General features: G+C 41.7%; 1 protein-coding gene across 1 annotated transcript in view; it reads right to left on the reverse strand.

Annotated features, from left to right (window-relative positions):
* The window catches only part of LOC306741759 (uncharacterized protein), a gene marked incomplete at both ends in the record, with an annotated part of 62,788 nt that overhangs the window by 21,841 nt on the left and 24,794 nt on the right, over positions 1–16,153 (reverse strand). Inside the window, one exon of the mRNA XM_079224076.1 lies at positions 2,193–2,383. Within this exon, the coding sequence (XP_079080202.1) occupies positions 2,193–2,383 (191 nt within the window). The remainder of the gene's footprint in view (positions 1–2,192; positions 2,384–16,153) is intronic.

Raw genomic sequence — 16,153 nt, forward strand, 5'->3', positions numbered from 1 at the left:
CTGTTCCCTTTAAAACGTTTTTTTTTTTTTTAAATGTCCTCACTGGAGTCTTCCACAAGCTGCTAGCTTAATTCAATTCAGTTTATTTTGTATAGCCCAAAATCACAAATTTGTCTCAGAGGGCTTTACAATCTGTACACATACAGAATGAACAACGGAACAGAGGATAACAGCTGCGTGCTAACGACAGCCATGTTGGTTGTCTGGATTCATCATAATGATTTTGGGGGAGTGGCTTTGGAGGGAGGCCAGAAGGGACGGGCTGTCACTAGATTTTACGAGCTTTGTAGCTTGCGCCGCGACACTGGGCCAGAGTTTTTAGTTTTTAGTTTGCTCTGAGCTAAATGCTAACATGCTACATGTTCATGACGATGAGGCTAATAGGGATGTTGTTAGTTTTTTTGGAGGGGTTTTTGGTCCTAAAAAATATAGATAGACTTATATAATAAATGTTTGACCTGATGGCAATCATCAGGTTACAATTTAGCTGGAGAAACAACAAATTAGGAAGCTAAAGAGGAAAACAAGAGATCCAACTCAGGATAGAGTGATGGGAGCAAGAATGATTTAAAGAGTGTGACAAAGGGGAAGAGGTGGACCATCTTTACCCCGAGCCGAACCCAGAGGGCCGTCAAACATCGAGACGACAAGCTACAAAATGTATTCCGATCCTGAGAAACATGCCCTGGGCCAAGCTTCAAATCATTTATAATGACCAATGTGATGCAACAGATGGCAAGGGAGAGACTACTTTCTTTCCTTTCGATGGACACAGAACTGTGCTGGGTTACAAGAGAAAAAATATTCTAAAGAGCTGCATTCCCCAAATGATTGGGGGAAGAAAAACATATCAGGGAAAAATAAAATGTATTTTATCTTGTAGTAGATGGGGTTTTGACTTTTTTTTATTCTACCCTTCCGTTTTTGTTTATATCTCTTCTGCTTGCTTTAAACTGAACGTATGTATATTAAAATTATATATATATATATATATATATATATATATATATATATATATATATATATATATATATATATATTAAAATATATTAAAATTATAACAAGTCTATCTATCCTAATTGACCTCAACCTTCGGTGGGAGGTAACTGCTACTGTGCAGTGTGAAGGGACGAAAACATTCAGAAAAAAAACGTGTTACCAAATATTATGAAATCTCAACGCGGTGAGAACAGAGATAATCTCTGTTGTGTCTGAAGTGTTATAAATGAGACGCCAGTGAGCCTTGCTGCCCGGTCTGGTTTTAGCAGAAGGATTGGGCATCTGAATGGCGCTGTTGAAACAGACAGTCGGCCCTTTGTTCCAGGCTTCCAGACCGCTGCTGGCTCTCAGTGGATCCTGATTTCTTTAATGGCTAAAGAAAACCCTACACTGTTTAGTAAAGAGCATTACTGCATTATTAACATTGTTTACCGATGAACCAACATTAAGAGCCTCATTTTACTGGCACAATCAAAACAGCCGGCGCAAAGTGATGGGTCTTCCAAGGACACAGGGATAGTTGCCAAGCACACCTGCTATGCACACACGCACGCGAGAAATATGATTCGAAAGGTATAGCGATTAATCATTACCCAGCTGTGCCAATCGTATGACAAGCAAACATATGGGAGGGAAGTAATATTGTTGTGTGGTCAATTAAAGGAATAGGAATATAATATATATGTTTTAAGTCGTTTAAGGAATTATTAAAACTTAACGATCTTAAAAAAAAGAAAGAAAAGTAAAACCACACGTCTCTTCTCACAAGGTTCATGGTACTTTAGCAATTTAAATGAATTAAATCGGAACTGTGGATGAGAAGATAGCACAGTTTTAGTTTTGAAAAAAACACATTTCCGAGAAGAAAAAAAAAAGAGCGTCGGGTTCATATTTAACTATGTATTAATTTGTCACATTTTGTTTTATTTTAAAGGTAAAATTAGCTTCTTTAATTAAAGTCCTGTTATATCAGGATGTCCATGTATAATGGAGCCCATTTGTATTTTGCAACACTATTGTGTTGATAATACTATCTTGTATGTGTAAATCATCTATATGATTGCATAAATCCAACATTGCTCCAATCATAATTTTTCTTGTCCAGTTTTACTTTCCTAGGAGTCAGAGTGAAATAAGCTACGAAGAAGATATGTATAGGTATGAAGACGATGCTTAAACCTTAAAAGCTTTACCTGAGCTTGTGTTAGGGAAGACGAGGTCCGACTCCGGAAGACTCGTCCAGGTGCAGGACTGCGTTGTCTGGGCTTGGCCTGTGTTGGAGAAGACCGCGCCTCAGCCCTCTTTCTACCCATTGGGTCCAACAGGTAGCGCTGGGCCAGGCGCATCATGCGGTTCACTACACTTTCAGCCCCGGCAACAGATTCTGTGGGAAGAAAAACAAAAACAAAACAGAAATCATCAAATACTTTTTTCTAGTGTAATAAGCCCCATGAAGTCGGCCAACTTATTACAATTAAACTCCCATGTTTGCAGACATGCAGGGCCAAAGCACCGCTCCGGTCCAAAATCATGGAATGTGATACCGTTAACAAAATTAGTTATTGTTCCATTACAGACATACCCAACTGAATCGCCTTTGTGTGTGTGTGTGTGTGTGTGTGTGTGTGTGTGTGTCCTTGTTGTACACAAATTAATGTTATCAGTGGCTCACCATGTTAACTCAGGGGGCAGAATCGGCCTGCTTAGGCAAGCTGTGAACACAAAGACCCACTTATACAATGTACTGTCCGTGTTTGTGTGAAAGCAGCACTCGTGCAAACAGACGCAGAAGCGGGAACTCATGTTTCACGACACAAGGAGGGGGCGTGATGTCCAAGTTTTACTGTCAAGAAAGCCCGGTTTGCTTTTCCATCTCAACAACACGACAAAGCGAACTCCAACACTGATTTAGCATTACTAGGATTTCTGCTAACTCCTGGAACTTTATTGCAGAATGTCATTTAAAAAATATGATGCATTTGCTTTTAAGCTTTTTAGTAGACAGCGCTTTTATCTACATGTGGTCCTGGAGCCATGTTCCCCTGGGGACGAGTAGAGAGCTTACTGTACACCATTTTGTTGAAATGACACAAGCTCCTTAGATTAGATTTGCTCTGTGTTTTCGGTTTCTAAATGACCGTTTGCATAAAAAAGCAAAAGTCCCTTTTCACAGTTTGGAATCAGCGCTATTTAATGTTAAAGGATATTAAATAAACCCAAAACCTAACAACATACCACAGAAATTACAACCCAAGCTAATGTGCAATATCCCTCCCTAGATGGGCCTTTAAAATGCACAGAACTCATCAATTTAGGAAGTAAAGTTTAGGAAGCAAAACAACATATCATGTTTATTAACTACATTATGAACAAAGTCTAAAAAACATGAACCACAATGGCAACTATGGCCAAATAAAAATGTGCTGTACAAATAAAAACAGACTTACCTGACCAACCTAAAGATGGTTAAAAACTAGTATTATTGTATACATTTGAAGACGTAACAGAGGTTTATTTAACAATTTCATTTGCCAATAGAGAGCAGTTTCGCTGACAAAAAAAGATTCTTCTTGCGGCATGTTAGGTATGTTTGGTGAGGGGTGATGAACTGCGGTGGCAAAACTGGAAGTGTGCGCTTGTGGAGCCTCCGGCAAACGTGTTGTTTTAGGCTTTTCAGTCTTTCGGCTGGCCAATGGCAAAGCTACTCAGTTCAAATATTACCGAGGCTCGTCTTGTAGCAGAAATGGGACTTAATGCACTATTCTGCAGGCTTGTACATGTCAACCCTTTTCTATTCAAACTTGCTCCATGTGGAAACCGCTGACTTAATAGTGATTTAGTGCCATTGACATCTTATTTTCCTGCATTAGCTGGCACCATTCAGCAGTCAGCCTAAGATATATGGATGTGGGAGGTTTAGACCTGTTGCATAGACTAAGGTTGTCCTAGCAAACCCTCCAAAACAAAAACAGAATGACACCAATGTTTAAAATGTAGAGGTACACATGTAGAAGCATAGCACGCACACACTCACCTGTCTGTTCTCCTTCTGGTGGTGTCCGTACATTTTCTTTTTCTTTACATCCACTGACTTGGAGTGGTAGTGTGACCTCCGGTTTTTGACACAGTTCTGAGAAAGAGAGCACCATATTTAATTCATCAGGCTACATTAGCTGTTTCTAGCATAACACGCTCTTTAACTATTTGAGGACAATCAGGACGTCAGAGGGGCAGAATGTCAGACGTCTGCTGAGGTAAAATTAGGTTTCTCAGAGACTTAGGTGCACTGAAAAGATACCGCTTTTGACCACAGGGACCGCCAAAATCAACACAAAATAAAAGTTATTTACTATCGGTGAAATAATGCGCCTTATGGAAACTCCTATGGAAACTTTGCATCATTCTTCTGGTTTTCCAACCGACAACTCCACTCTCAACCTGGCTTCCAACGAGCATTTAGTAGCTAAGGAGACATGCTTCTCAGGAGGAGAACAATCAATTGAAGCTGATGTTGCTCTGTGTATAAATAAATAGCTATTGTATATAAAATTGTCCAACTAGCTCCGCTGCTTCCAAGCAGAGCCTAAGAAGTGGGCGTAGGCATCGTGACGTCACCCATTGAATTGTGGACTGCCGTTTTGAAGCCTTGAGCGATTTCGTTCGCCATCTTGGATTACAAGCGTCACCATGTTGTGTTTTTTTCCCCCGAAACCAATGAGCAGAAGTTACAATATTTGGAATGTGAAGGATTGACGTAGACATATCTGGTAGCGGCAGCTACCTGTCAATCGTAGTAAGCCCCGCCCTAAAGCATCCGTTTATTTAACTCTAAATGGAGGATAATTTACTAAATGAACATCATGCTGTATTGAAGAAGACTTGAAACTAGAGATTGAGACCATAAACTCATGTTTACAATGTTTACTGAGGTAATAAATCAAGTGAGAAGTAGAGGCATTTTCCTATAGACTTCTATACAACCAGAGGAGTTGCTCCCTGATGGTCAGTAGAGAGAATGCAAGTTTTAAGACACGTCCGCATTGGAGGTTACTCCCTGCTCCCAAGGGGGCAATAACATTTGGTTAATGGAGCTTGGACACTTTCTAAAGTTGTCAGAAGTTGCTATTTAGTTCTTGTTGACAGCAATCTGAAGATTGCTAAGGGACCCTTTTTCATCCATTCTTACACACAATAGCTGTTCTTCAGTATGTATAATAACAGCTGTCGGTAAAGGTTCTAACAGTTGACATTTGTTTTTCTTTTGACAATTTATTAAGTCTGCCATATGTGTTGATCAAGTCAGAGAACTAGCAAGTCACTGGACGGGAGTTTACCATGGTCTGGCTTTTATGTTTTCACTCACTGGGCCGAGATGAAGTCAGCGTGCGGGTTTGTGTCTTGTGGGAGGCCGGGGAAGTGACTTCTAATTTGTACCAGCGCATATCGGTGTTTTAACACAAGCTTCAAGGATACGGCTTCCGCCAAACAGGAAGAGCTGACGATAAAGTGCGGTGTCTCCCGAGCCTAATGCGGTCTTTGCTGAGTCCTGAGTGGAGTTATCTTTGATGTTAAAACAACTCCATTTCCCAGACACACCCTCCTCCCCGCCGATAGCCTGTGGCTCTCTGCCTCATGCCCTCTTTCTCCTTCCTTCCTTCCCTCCCTCCCTCCGATCTATCTCAATCACTGTCAGACGTCGGTTAAGGAGAGGTTCCCTTCCAGAGCCAACTTCAAAAAACGCTTGACGTGTCACAGCGTGTCTCCCGTTAGCCACCCAGAGACTAACTGGATAGGAACAAATGGTGTTTTAAAAAGGTAAATTAAGAGGGGAAATTAGTCAGGTATTGTAAGTCTGACAATATGTCTTCCCCTCCCCCTATTGACTCTTCATTTCCAAATATTAACCTCTTAACAACGCCTCGCTTCTCTTGGATGATCGGATACAAAGCCAGACGATATAATCACATTTGACTTCTATATTATAGGGATAAATGTTTTCACAGAGCCAAAATAGCTGCACAAACACCCTACAGATGCACAAACACTGGTGAGCTCACCTGCACAGTTTCTGTATGACTCAGGGTTGTAATGAAAAGGTCTGAGTGACTGTGTGATTTATCGCTGGGGCTCAGCCCTGTGCCGGTTCTACGTCTCCCTATGAAGCTGCCACCCGGCAGCCAGTTTCATTCTCACACAGTTGAGATGCTCTTTGAAAAGTAGATACTTTTTCTTTTTTTTTTAAAAGGAAGCGCTGCACAATATACAGAATAGTTTCTGTAACTGATCCTGACATTTACAGAAATAAATATTCTTTCCATCGCATGAAAGCAATAATAGGAAAACTTCAGGTGAGGTCACGAGATGTTTTTAAGTTTGAAGACTTTAAAGCTGATTAGCTTTTAGAAATGGTTATTTTGGCCATCATCTTATATGTCTCAGGAACCTAGACTCTTATCTTATTGGGGCAAGTTTTCATACTTTGAGTCCATTTTTCGTTTGTTTGGATCAGATTGCTGCCAAAACTCAGAAGGCCGACATTCAAACTGTGCCTGAGCGCATCCTGTGTCGACAGGAGTGAAGCTGCTGCTGACACGGTGCAAGGGTCGTGTTATGCTTGAACAGAACTAGACTTGTGCACTGAAGAGAGAAGTTTAAACCTCTGCTTTTTTCTCTCTTGTGCACAGCTAGCCAATCATGGCATAAAGTTGCTTTGAATGTCGGATTGTCTGTTTCAGAAATGTCCGGACACAAACCGCCAAATCAGACATCAGAAAGTAATGGGAGGGCTTCTTTCCCAAAAATGCCCTCTCAAGAGAATTAGGTGAACGGCTTGGAGTGGATCCACAGTAGAGAAAAATTCAAACAAAAGTGAGTTACAGATTTAAGTCTAGTGGGAATGTGTCTTTCAGACCGTTAAGGCTGCACAGACAAAGAAGAGTTGGAGGGGAAATTGCAGGCAGAGACATAGAGAGGGAAAGATATTATAAGTTGTGCATATTTTAACGGTTGCAGTAGTTTTTGTAATTTGTCATGTGGTGCTATTGGCTAATTTTGTAGTCTTGAGTGTAGTTTGAATAGTGATGGTGTTTTACCGTTCCTCTGGGCCAAAGTATTTGATATTCTTTAGGGTGAAACAATTCCTCAAGTTGATGAGGGTTGAAACGGATTATTTTTGCAAGTATAAAAAGTTAAATCCACCGCTTTTACTCTGATTTTCCATCTCTACTTCAGAGTTTACAGGCTTTTAACACGGTCGCCCTCACTTCGACATGTCCTAGCTTTAACGACACTAGTCGTTTAAACTCATCACAGTTCAACAGAAACTGGCTCGGCATCAAAGTGGCTGCTTCAAATAAATTCCTCTTGGATCCAGTTCAGCCTTAATTTAACTGCCTCTTCCAAACAAACAGTAGCTCTTTATAGAAGAGGTTGTTCTGTCGCACTGAAGTGATCCGCTGGTCTGAAAAGACTAAATGCTTTATTGAAGTGAAAGGAAAAAATATTTAGCTTTTTGTAAATTGATATCATTAGGCCAAATAGAACAAAAAAGAGAAAGAAAATAAAAATGGTATGATCTTAAGTCCTTTGGATTTATCAACAGAGCGACATATCTCAGACAGCTGTCAGATAATCAATTAAGTCCACCAAAGAAGAGCCTCAGCTACTCACTTTACACATCTGATGCCAAAATAAGGGTTTACACTAACCCTATAATGATAGATGCCAAAGCGCACACACACCTCCCTATTCTCATACTATAATGACAGGGTTGAAGACATGTTGGCAAAGCCATTGACAATACAACATCACGTCAGGTATCATAATTCGTAGCAAAACTAGTGGCTGGACTTGAGGAATGGTAAGGCTGCTCTGATCCGTCAGTCGAGCATTTTGTTCCTCACTGAAATATCTCCACTATTTTTGGATGGAGCACCATGAAACTTTAACATACATTCATGGTCTGCAGAGGATAGATCTGTGTCTTTGGTGAATGCAAAGCTGCTAGCGGGACTGTAGACTTGTCTATTGAAACTTCACATTAAATACACTCATTGGAGGTAGTGAATAACATGGACAGACACTTTATCATACTACCAACTGATCATGGTCCCAGTCTGTAGTGTTCATCGCAACGCAAGTTATCTGCATAGAGCAAACAACAATTCTGTCCTCTAGACCCACAAATCTAGGACTCTGGGACAATCCACCCCAAAATTACGAAGCAACGGTATGTTCATCCCCACAGCCCTGACAAATACATATGTATTTGTCAGTGAACAGTTAGCAGTGAACCAATAGCTGCGTGACGTAACGATAAGTTAGCTAGTTGACATCACTGTCCCTGCTTTCAAATTTGTACGGATAAAAAAGAAAAAAAGAAAGATAGGCTTGAAAATGGAATGGAACGCAGGGAGGATTCGGTTCATTGTCAGCAGCGATGTGAGTGTTGTACCAGACCGTTGTGGTGAAGAGGGCGCTAAGCCGGAAGGCAAGGCAGTTCATCTACGTTCTGACCTTCACCAATATTTGTGAGCTTTGGGTCGTGACCGAAACAATTAAAACTTGGATACAAGTGGCCAAAATGAGCTTCCTTCGTAGGGTGGCTGGACATCCGGAGGGAGCTTGGAGTAGACCAGGGGCCAGGTGAGGTGGTTTGGGCATCTGATCAGGAGGCCCCATGGACGACTGTTTGGAGGTTTTCGGGCATATTCAACTGGTATTTGGCCACGGAATGGACCATGAAAACACTGGAGGGATAATATATCTCTTCTGGCATGGGAACGCCTCAGGGCTCCCCAGGAAGAACTGGGAAACGTTGCAAGGGAGAGGAACTTGTGAAATACCTGCAAAGCCTGCTGCCCCTGCAGCCCGGTCCCGGATAAGTAGAAAAGACAATAGATGGACGAACGGACTGGGATGGATGGAAGCGAAATGTCCGGATCATCATGTGATCAACTGCAAACAGGTCACCAAAAGCACAGGGTACAACGAGCTCTCAAAATATTTCACAAACTCGTACGTGGCGTGGAGAGGGTAAGGGTCGAAGTTGTGTCAGTCAAAGTTATAATTACAGGTCCGACTGTTGACCTTAAAGTCCGTCTTAAAACACAGCCATGTATACGCATGTACACTTAGAGACAGACACACGGATATATGAAAACAGATGACATAACACAAACAGTGATGAGGTAACTTTAAGCTATTAAATTAAAACATATGGTCCAAATCACCACTCGCAAACAGAGAATGTCAGTGTCGGTGAGCTCAGCTCCGGGGTTTTCTCTATGACTCAGGGCGATAATGAGAAGGTATGAATGACAATGTGTGTTTTACTCCCCACTCTCTCTCCCTCCCCGTCTTTCTCTCTCGCTCTCTCAAAGTCAGTTTCAGATGACAGAGTGCTCTGCTGATTCCTCAGTGTCCAGGAATTAATGCTGATGACACGCAGCCTTTTGAAAGTTGTGTTTTGGTGTGTTTGAAGCCTCTGCCGTCCTCTGGGAGTCGGCGTGGGCAAGCACACCTGCGGCTGGGAGTGAATAAGCTCTAATGTAAGGCCGGGCTCAGCAGATCCCGCGGCCTGGGAGCTCCCTGACGCTGCTGCAATGGGAAGCTTTGAAGTGCTGATCATTTACAGAGGGGAGGGGGGAAGTAGACAGAGCTAGGTCGAAACCTGGTACCAGACCTGCAAACTGTAGTGAAAAAGATGACAGGAATCAGGTTGGGGGAGCCAGGGGCTTTTCTGTGGTCCAGACGAATATAAGAAACGGACACAGAAAACGTCCTGAAGGAAGGAATACGGAAGGAGAAAAAACAAACCTGGATACAAAATTGAAAGATTTTACTTCTGCTCTCCCTGTTGTACAGTTTATAGAGAATGTAAATTCAATCTGGGCTCAGTACAAGAGGAGAGCCAGAAAACAAGCCATAATTGGAGAAAGGATGTAAGCCAGCAGTTCTCAAGATTACAAAACCCTCGAGTAATGTGATGACCCAAGGGCAAACCTCTGTTTGGACTGTGGACTGTTTTATGTCTTCTTTGCTGTAATAAGAGTCTATCATGCTGAGCTAAGCTTTCATGGACTGAAATCAGATTTGTTTGGTCAGGATTGACCCCAGAATGACTTTAAAAAAAAGAAAAAAGATGACACATTAATTATGCTAGCGGGAAAGAATGCTATGGCAATAATGAGAGTCAGTCATGTGAAGCCGTTATTTTGATTATTATTATTGATAATGTCTTAATGTATTGCTCAAATACCAAATCATTTGAACAATCATCTAGTACCTAGTAGCCTTTATCTAGTCGGGATCTGTCTGGTTCAGCTCATTGAGTGATTGACCGATCAGTGACATCAATCTTAGCTTCCCTGCATTTAATCAGAGCAGTGTGTCAACCAAAGACATGTATATAAGTAGAAGTTACCACATTTGGAACGTGGAGGAGTGACTTAGAGAGGCCGTATATATGGCTCTGTTGGTGGCAGCGAAATGTCAATAATAGTAGCCCCGCCCTAAAGCATACCCAGCTTTATGGTCTGTTTGACTCTAAATGGACCATCATTTACTAAATGAACATCATGCTGTATTGAAGAAGACTTGAAACTAGAGATTGAGACATAAACTCATGTTTACTGAGGGAATAAATCAAGAGAGAAGTAGAGTCACTTTCTCATAGACTTCTATATAATCTGACTTCTTTTTACAATGGGAGGAGTCGCCCCCTGATGGTCAATATTCCACATCGGCTTCATTCGGCAGGTTGCCGATTGGTGTCAACATGTCTCAGACAAAAGTGTATACAAGTTGGAATAGTAGAGACAAACAGCTGGATCAGTAAGGATTGCACTGAGTTGGTTTATTGAAGAACTAATCTTTTCTTCTCCTTTTTAAATGAACTAGGACTGCGAAAATAAATCATAATTCGTCACTCAGTAATAGGCAACAGTAATTAGGCACACAGTAATGCATTGTACCAGTTTCCATATTCCTAGTTTACCTTTCTGTGTAAATTGAAAAAAATACACAAACCATGGATCATGGATAGTTTTTTATCAGAACTCTGCAATCAGTGTTTTTTTAGCCCCTTGTTCTGGTTTTACGGCCCAAAACCCTTCTGTGTGGTTTACGCTCACAGCTCTCATCAACATCGTTTCCCGCAGCTAGCATCCACTTTTAACAGACAGTATGCTCCCTGCCCAGTTCCAAATGACAAACAGACAAATCCACCATCATAAAAACGAGCATTTAGCTTAAGATCTAGATAATTCCTCGTAGTAGTTGGTCATGCTAATTTTTGTACAGTAATAATGTCCACTTTGTGCATGCAGTGTGTGTATGTATCGCTGCAGGTTATCATCGTTAAACTGGCAGGAATACTTTCCCGATCACAGAACAATGTGAGCTAGTTGAGCTATTTGTTATTCTGGCCTACTGGACATGACTCTGATCCACCTCCAGTCACCTCGCCTCCTTCCCCTGCGCACTGGCTGGTCACACAACACAAAGGACTGTTTAACCTCTACTACTGGGTACAGTCTGCAAAAAAAGATAAAGAGCAGAGAGGAGAAACACAAGGGAAAAGAAAGGATTCTAACAAAGACAGAAAAGTAAAAGGTGAATGAGAAAAAGACGAGGGACAGGGGGGTAAGAAAAGACAAATGGAGCGATATTCGCCAGATGTCTTGTGTAGTTGGAGATAAGCTGATGATTAGTAGGACTGCTTTCTGTGCTCGTCTGCAAACACCAGAGCAGTGGCTTTTTAATGTGTCGGATTGAGATCAGTCAGCACTTTAACCTCATAGTCACTGTTCCATCTGACATCCAATGTGAAGGAGAGTCTAAATAATGAAACACACATCACCATCAAAATCATTTTGGGATTGCCTTGTGTGTGAAATTGAATTTTTAAAAAGTTAACTTTTAAATATTTTTTTCCCATGTATCACCAAACTAAATATTTTAAACAGATTTGCATTGTCATTTCAGCCACTTTTGTTGACAAGAAAGTGTAAGTAAGTCGACCTAGAGGCTGTATCACTAAGCAGCGGTATTTTGTTATTTCCGGGGGTGTGCACATGGAGTTATATTATCAGGATAGCTCATCGTTAACATCAAAGTTGTTTGTAGTTCAAAACCCTCAGCGGCCGTCTTATAATTCCTCCAAACTCTCCCAAAAGGTTGAATTAAGGGATTAGAATGGAGCAGAGCTTGTAGTGTTCGATCTGACTGACCTGAAAGAAAAACCTATTATGTTCCTCTGAGAATTTTTTTATTGGATTCATTCAGTTCTTGTGCGCATCATTGAGGCTGTATTTGACTACACAATGGTGACTAAAATGACAATGAACTTCAACTGATGTATTTAGCTTGTGCTGATAAAGATGGGGAGACAGGAGGAAAGTGTAAACTGGAGGTTGAAGACAAAAGAGGAGAGTGAGGAACATGTGAGGGTGAAGACTGAGTATCAGGAAGGGGATTTCCACAGAGAGGCTGTGGTCCAGTTACCAAAGAAAAACTCCTGTCTCACTCTCATGCTAGCTTTTTAACACTTCTCTTGAAAGATAAAAAAAAACTTACAATAAGCCTTGTATTCCAATGGTTAATGGTAAATAGACCTGTTCTTGTATATATAGCGCTTTTCTAGTCTTCCGACCACTCAAAGTGCTTTCACACTACTCATTCATACACTGATGGCAGGGGCTACGGTTCCACCTGCCCATCAGGAGTCGCTAACATTCATACAAAGTAGGAACAGCTACGGGAGCAATTTGAGGTTAAATGTCTTGCCCAAGGACACATCGACATGGGCTAGCGGAGACGGGGATCAAACAGCCGATCCTCTGATTGAAGGACGACCCTGCTCACCACTGTGACACAGTCGCCCGAATGGCACAATGCGACTGATGGTCGGAAACTATTTTGTTTCAAAACCAACCACCCACACACACATCAGATTGACATGAGGCCAGAGAAACGTGAGCGACCAAGAGATGGAAAAGAGGTGAAAGAAACATAAACTTACAAAAAAAAGCACTGCTGGGAACAGAGCCAAAAACACACACAACGTTAACACGGCTATAGAAAGAGCGATGTAAAGACTCTCAGCTGTTTTCAGATATTTAAAAGATTCTTAGACATGTGTTATTGAAGACCAGTCTGCTCTTAACCAATCCAATTAGGCCAGTGGAGTGTTTCCCCAAGTTTGGGGGGAGGAGAGACAATTAAACACTCGTTCAAGCAGCATAAATTAGATTCATTTAAAAAGAAAGAAAGAAAGAAAGAAAGAAAGAAAGAAAAAAAGAAAGAAACAAACAAACAAAGAAAAGAAGTCACTTTTAAAGCCGAGGAAGAAGACTGGGAGCAAATGCCAGGAGTTGAGTTGTCGTTAAAACAACTATATGACTGGTTTGTTAATAAATATTCTCTGGTCTGAAATCTGCGAATCAGTCGACACATCAGCGCGTCGTTCACTACCGAGCCACATATTGTCGAAAGAGGAAAAACTGGTACAATTCTGTGTTGAGTATTGCTTTGAATAATACCATCACCGCAATCAGCATTGTCTTCCAACTTTAACCTTTTCCCAGTGTGTTTTTTGGTTGTCTGTGAATGTTTTATTTTTGCAATTAGCTCCACCCTTTCCGGTGTCATGTCTGGTTGCAAACAAACAAGATGGCGACGGCCAAATGACGAACTCTTGGCATTGAAGTAATGTCTCGAAGATTTTCATTTAAATACATTTATTTTAAGTCCCTGTCTCTTGCCAAATGAAACAAGCAACACAAAGTGAGGGACTCGTTCTGATAAATTGTGACTTTTAATCTGCTCACTGTCAATGGGGAAGTCAAAGCAGAGCCTCAACCTGTTTCGGTATAGCTCAAAGCTACTTGAAGGCCACCGGCGTTTACAATACCTAATCCAGCCTTGTGAGCGTCAGACCACAAACCTATTCATCGCTCATTATCGTGTCAAAAGAATCCAAAAACGATTTTGACCAAACCACACGCGAACATCCATGTCCTCAGGCAGTCCTGCAGAGCAAACGCACGAGAACAGAAGTATGGTCAAACACTTTATGCCCACGCTCGTCTTAGTCACAACAGTCTGGATTCGCTGTAATACTTAAGTACCCAAAGGGGAACAACATCTCATCTTACAGACTGCCTGTCTTCATTAATCAGACAGCAGCTAAATTACTCCTGCTGTTGGTTTTCTTGTGTATGTGTGTGTGTGTGTGTGTGTGTTTGGCCGCTTTGCATGAGTGTGTGTTTAGCTGACAGACAGGAAGAGCTTGTGTGTCGTAATCATTGGATGGGAACACACGTGTCATATGACAGTCAGAGGAAAACATTGAGCCTCTTTAAATAGGAATAGAAAATCAGTCACACAGTCAGTGTCACACACAGTCACACACACCTCAAAGAAATGAAAAGTCTCTTTAGTGTGTTGGTAAATCAATGGCTTAGAGAGTGTGGAGGCCACGGCGGGGCTTGGTTAGGAGAATGGAAGGAGCGGGGAGGGAGTGTGAGAAGATGAAGAGAGAGAGAAAAAATAATAATAAAAGGCTAAGAGAAGACGAAGACAAGGCGGTAGATCGCAAATTTAAGTCGTATCGGGATTGTCGTAGTGCCGACTGTTTGGCCATGATCACTTTTATAATTAAATAAAATGTGGAAAGAAATATTAGGAAAAGAGCCTTTTTGTTTGACAGCAGATGAACAAGGAGAACAAGGAGGCGCAGCCACGGAGAGCTGCGGGTGACACACCTTCTCTTAAACATGACAAAACCTAAATGTATGGTTTTCACAACAGACACCTATCACAGACCGCCTGCCCTCTCGAATATCTCTCCCCTGGGTGGAGCAGAACTTTATTTATTGGATTCCTTTAAGTACTTTGGTATCAGCCACAAAAAGAAGCTGAAACCCTCCTTCAATAACTCTTTACAAACGACAGTCTTTGATAACGGCAACTGTTTCTGAGTTTGTGTTTTCATATATTGTACGTATTATGATTGGTTGAGATGTTTCTATGTTGCATTTCTTTTGCCACGACTCGCCTTTTTGTCCAGGTCGTCATTGCAAATGAGAACTGGTGGAAGATGGGGATGGGGACAGAGGGAGGACGGGGGGAAAGAGGCGGAAAGGAAGGGAATGGGCCTGTTCGCCTCCCGATCCCCACTGACCTGTGAGTTTTGACCCTCAACCACACTTCATTCAGAGCCTGCCCCTTAATACACCTTAAGGCCGACTGCGAGGTCAGAGTTCATTCCTGGAGGGCGAAGGTCCAGCCAGGACTCCAGAGGCTGGGGACCGGGAAGTCGGCCACTGAGCAAGAAGTAAAGGCCTTTGCACACCGGGGGGGGGGGGGGGGGGGGGGAATGTGAGATACTCGCCTGCGAATATTTTGCATAAAAACCTTTCATACCGGCAGTCGCAACACTTTTTAAAATAAAAGATTCAGACTGATTTGTCTGGGAGTCTTTCCGAGGTCAATTGTTGTATCGCCTAAGATGGTGCAAGCTATTTTACTGAGCTTCCTTTTTGCTGAATGCTCTGGCTGAATTTGAGTTCCCTCTGGTAAACAGTTACACAGTGTATATGTCTGGGGCTTTTATTGTGAAAAGGTAAGAGTGGATCTGGTCTGTGCTGCCTTTGTCAAGGTTGAAAGGAGTAACAGAGTTTTCCGTCTTGGTTTCAAACTACGGATCCTCTGTGTTAAAGTGCACTGTAGTGTACATATTCACAACGTGATCGGTTGATGCCTTCATGTGCGGTAAAAAAAAAAAATCCTGAAAAAGCAACCTTGTTACTGGCAAAAAAATAGCTGTACAATATTGGCGTTCTGTGTAAAAAGTAATAATATATTGATGTTTGAATTATACCCACAAAAATATAATTCCCCTTAAAGCACAAGACAGGACAGGCTGGAGGCCAAGTCACAGATGTAATACTCTGAAGACACTAAGAGTAAATGAGAAGAAGAGGGAGAGCGGGATTGAGGAATGAATAGAGGAAGAGAGATAGAGTGGGAGGACAGGAACGGAACTAAAAAAGAAGAAAAAAAGAAGCCATATCTCTACTTTTAAACCTGTAATTACAGCTGGCAAACTAGAATGACGAGCAACCTAAGCAGAGTGCGGGGCCTCTAATTT

Source organism: Taurulus bubalis (assembly GCF_910589615.1).
Source record: "Taurulus bubalis genome assembly, chromosome: 9".
NCBI lineage: Eukaryota > Metazoa > Chordata > Actinopteri > Perciformes > Cottidae > Taurulus > Taurulus bubalis.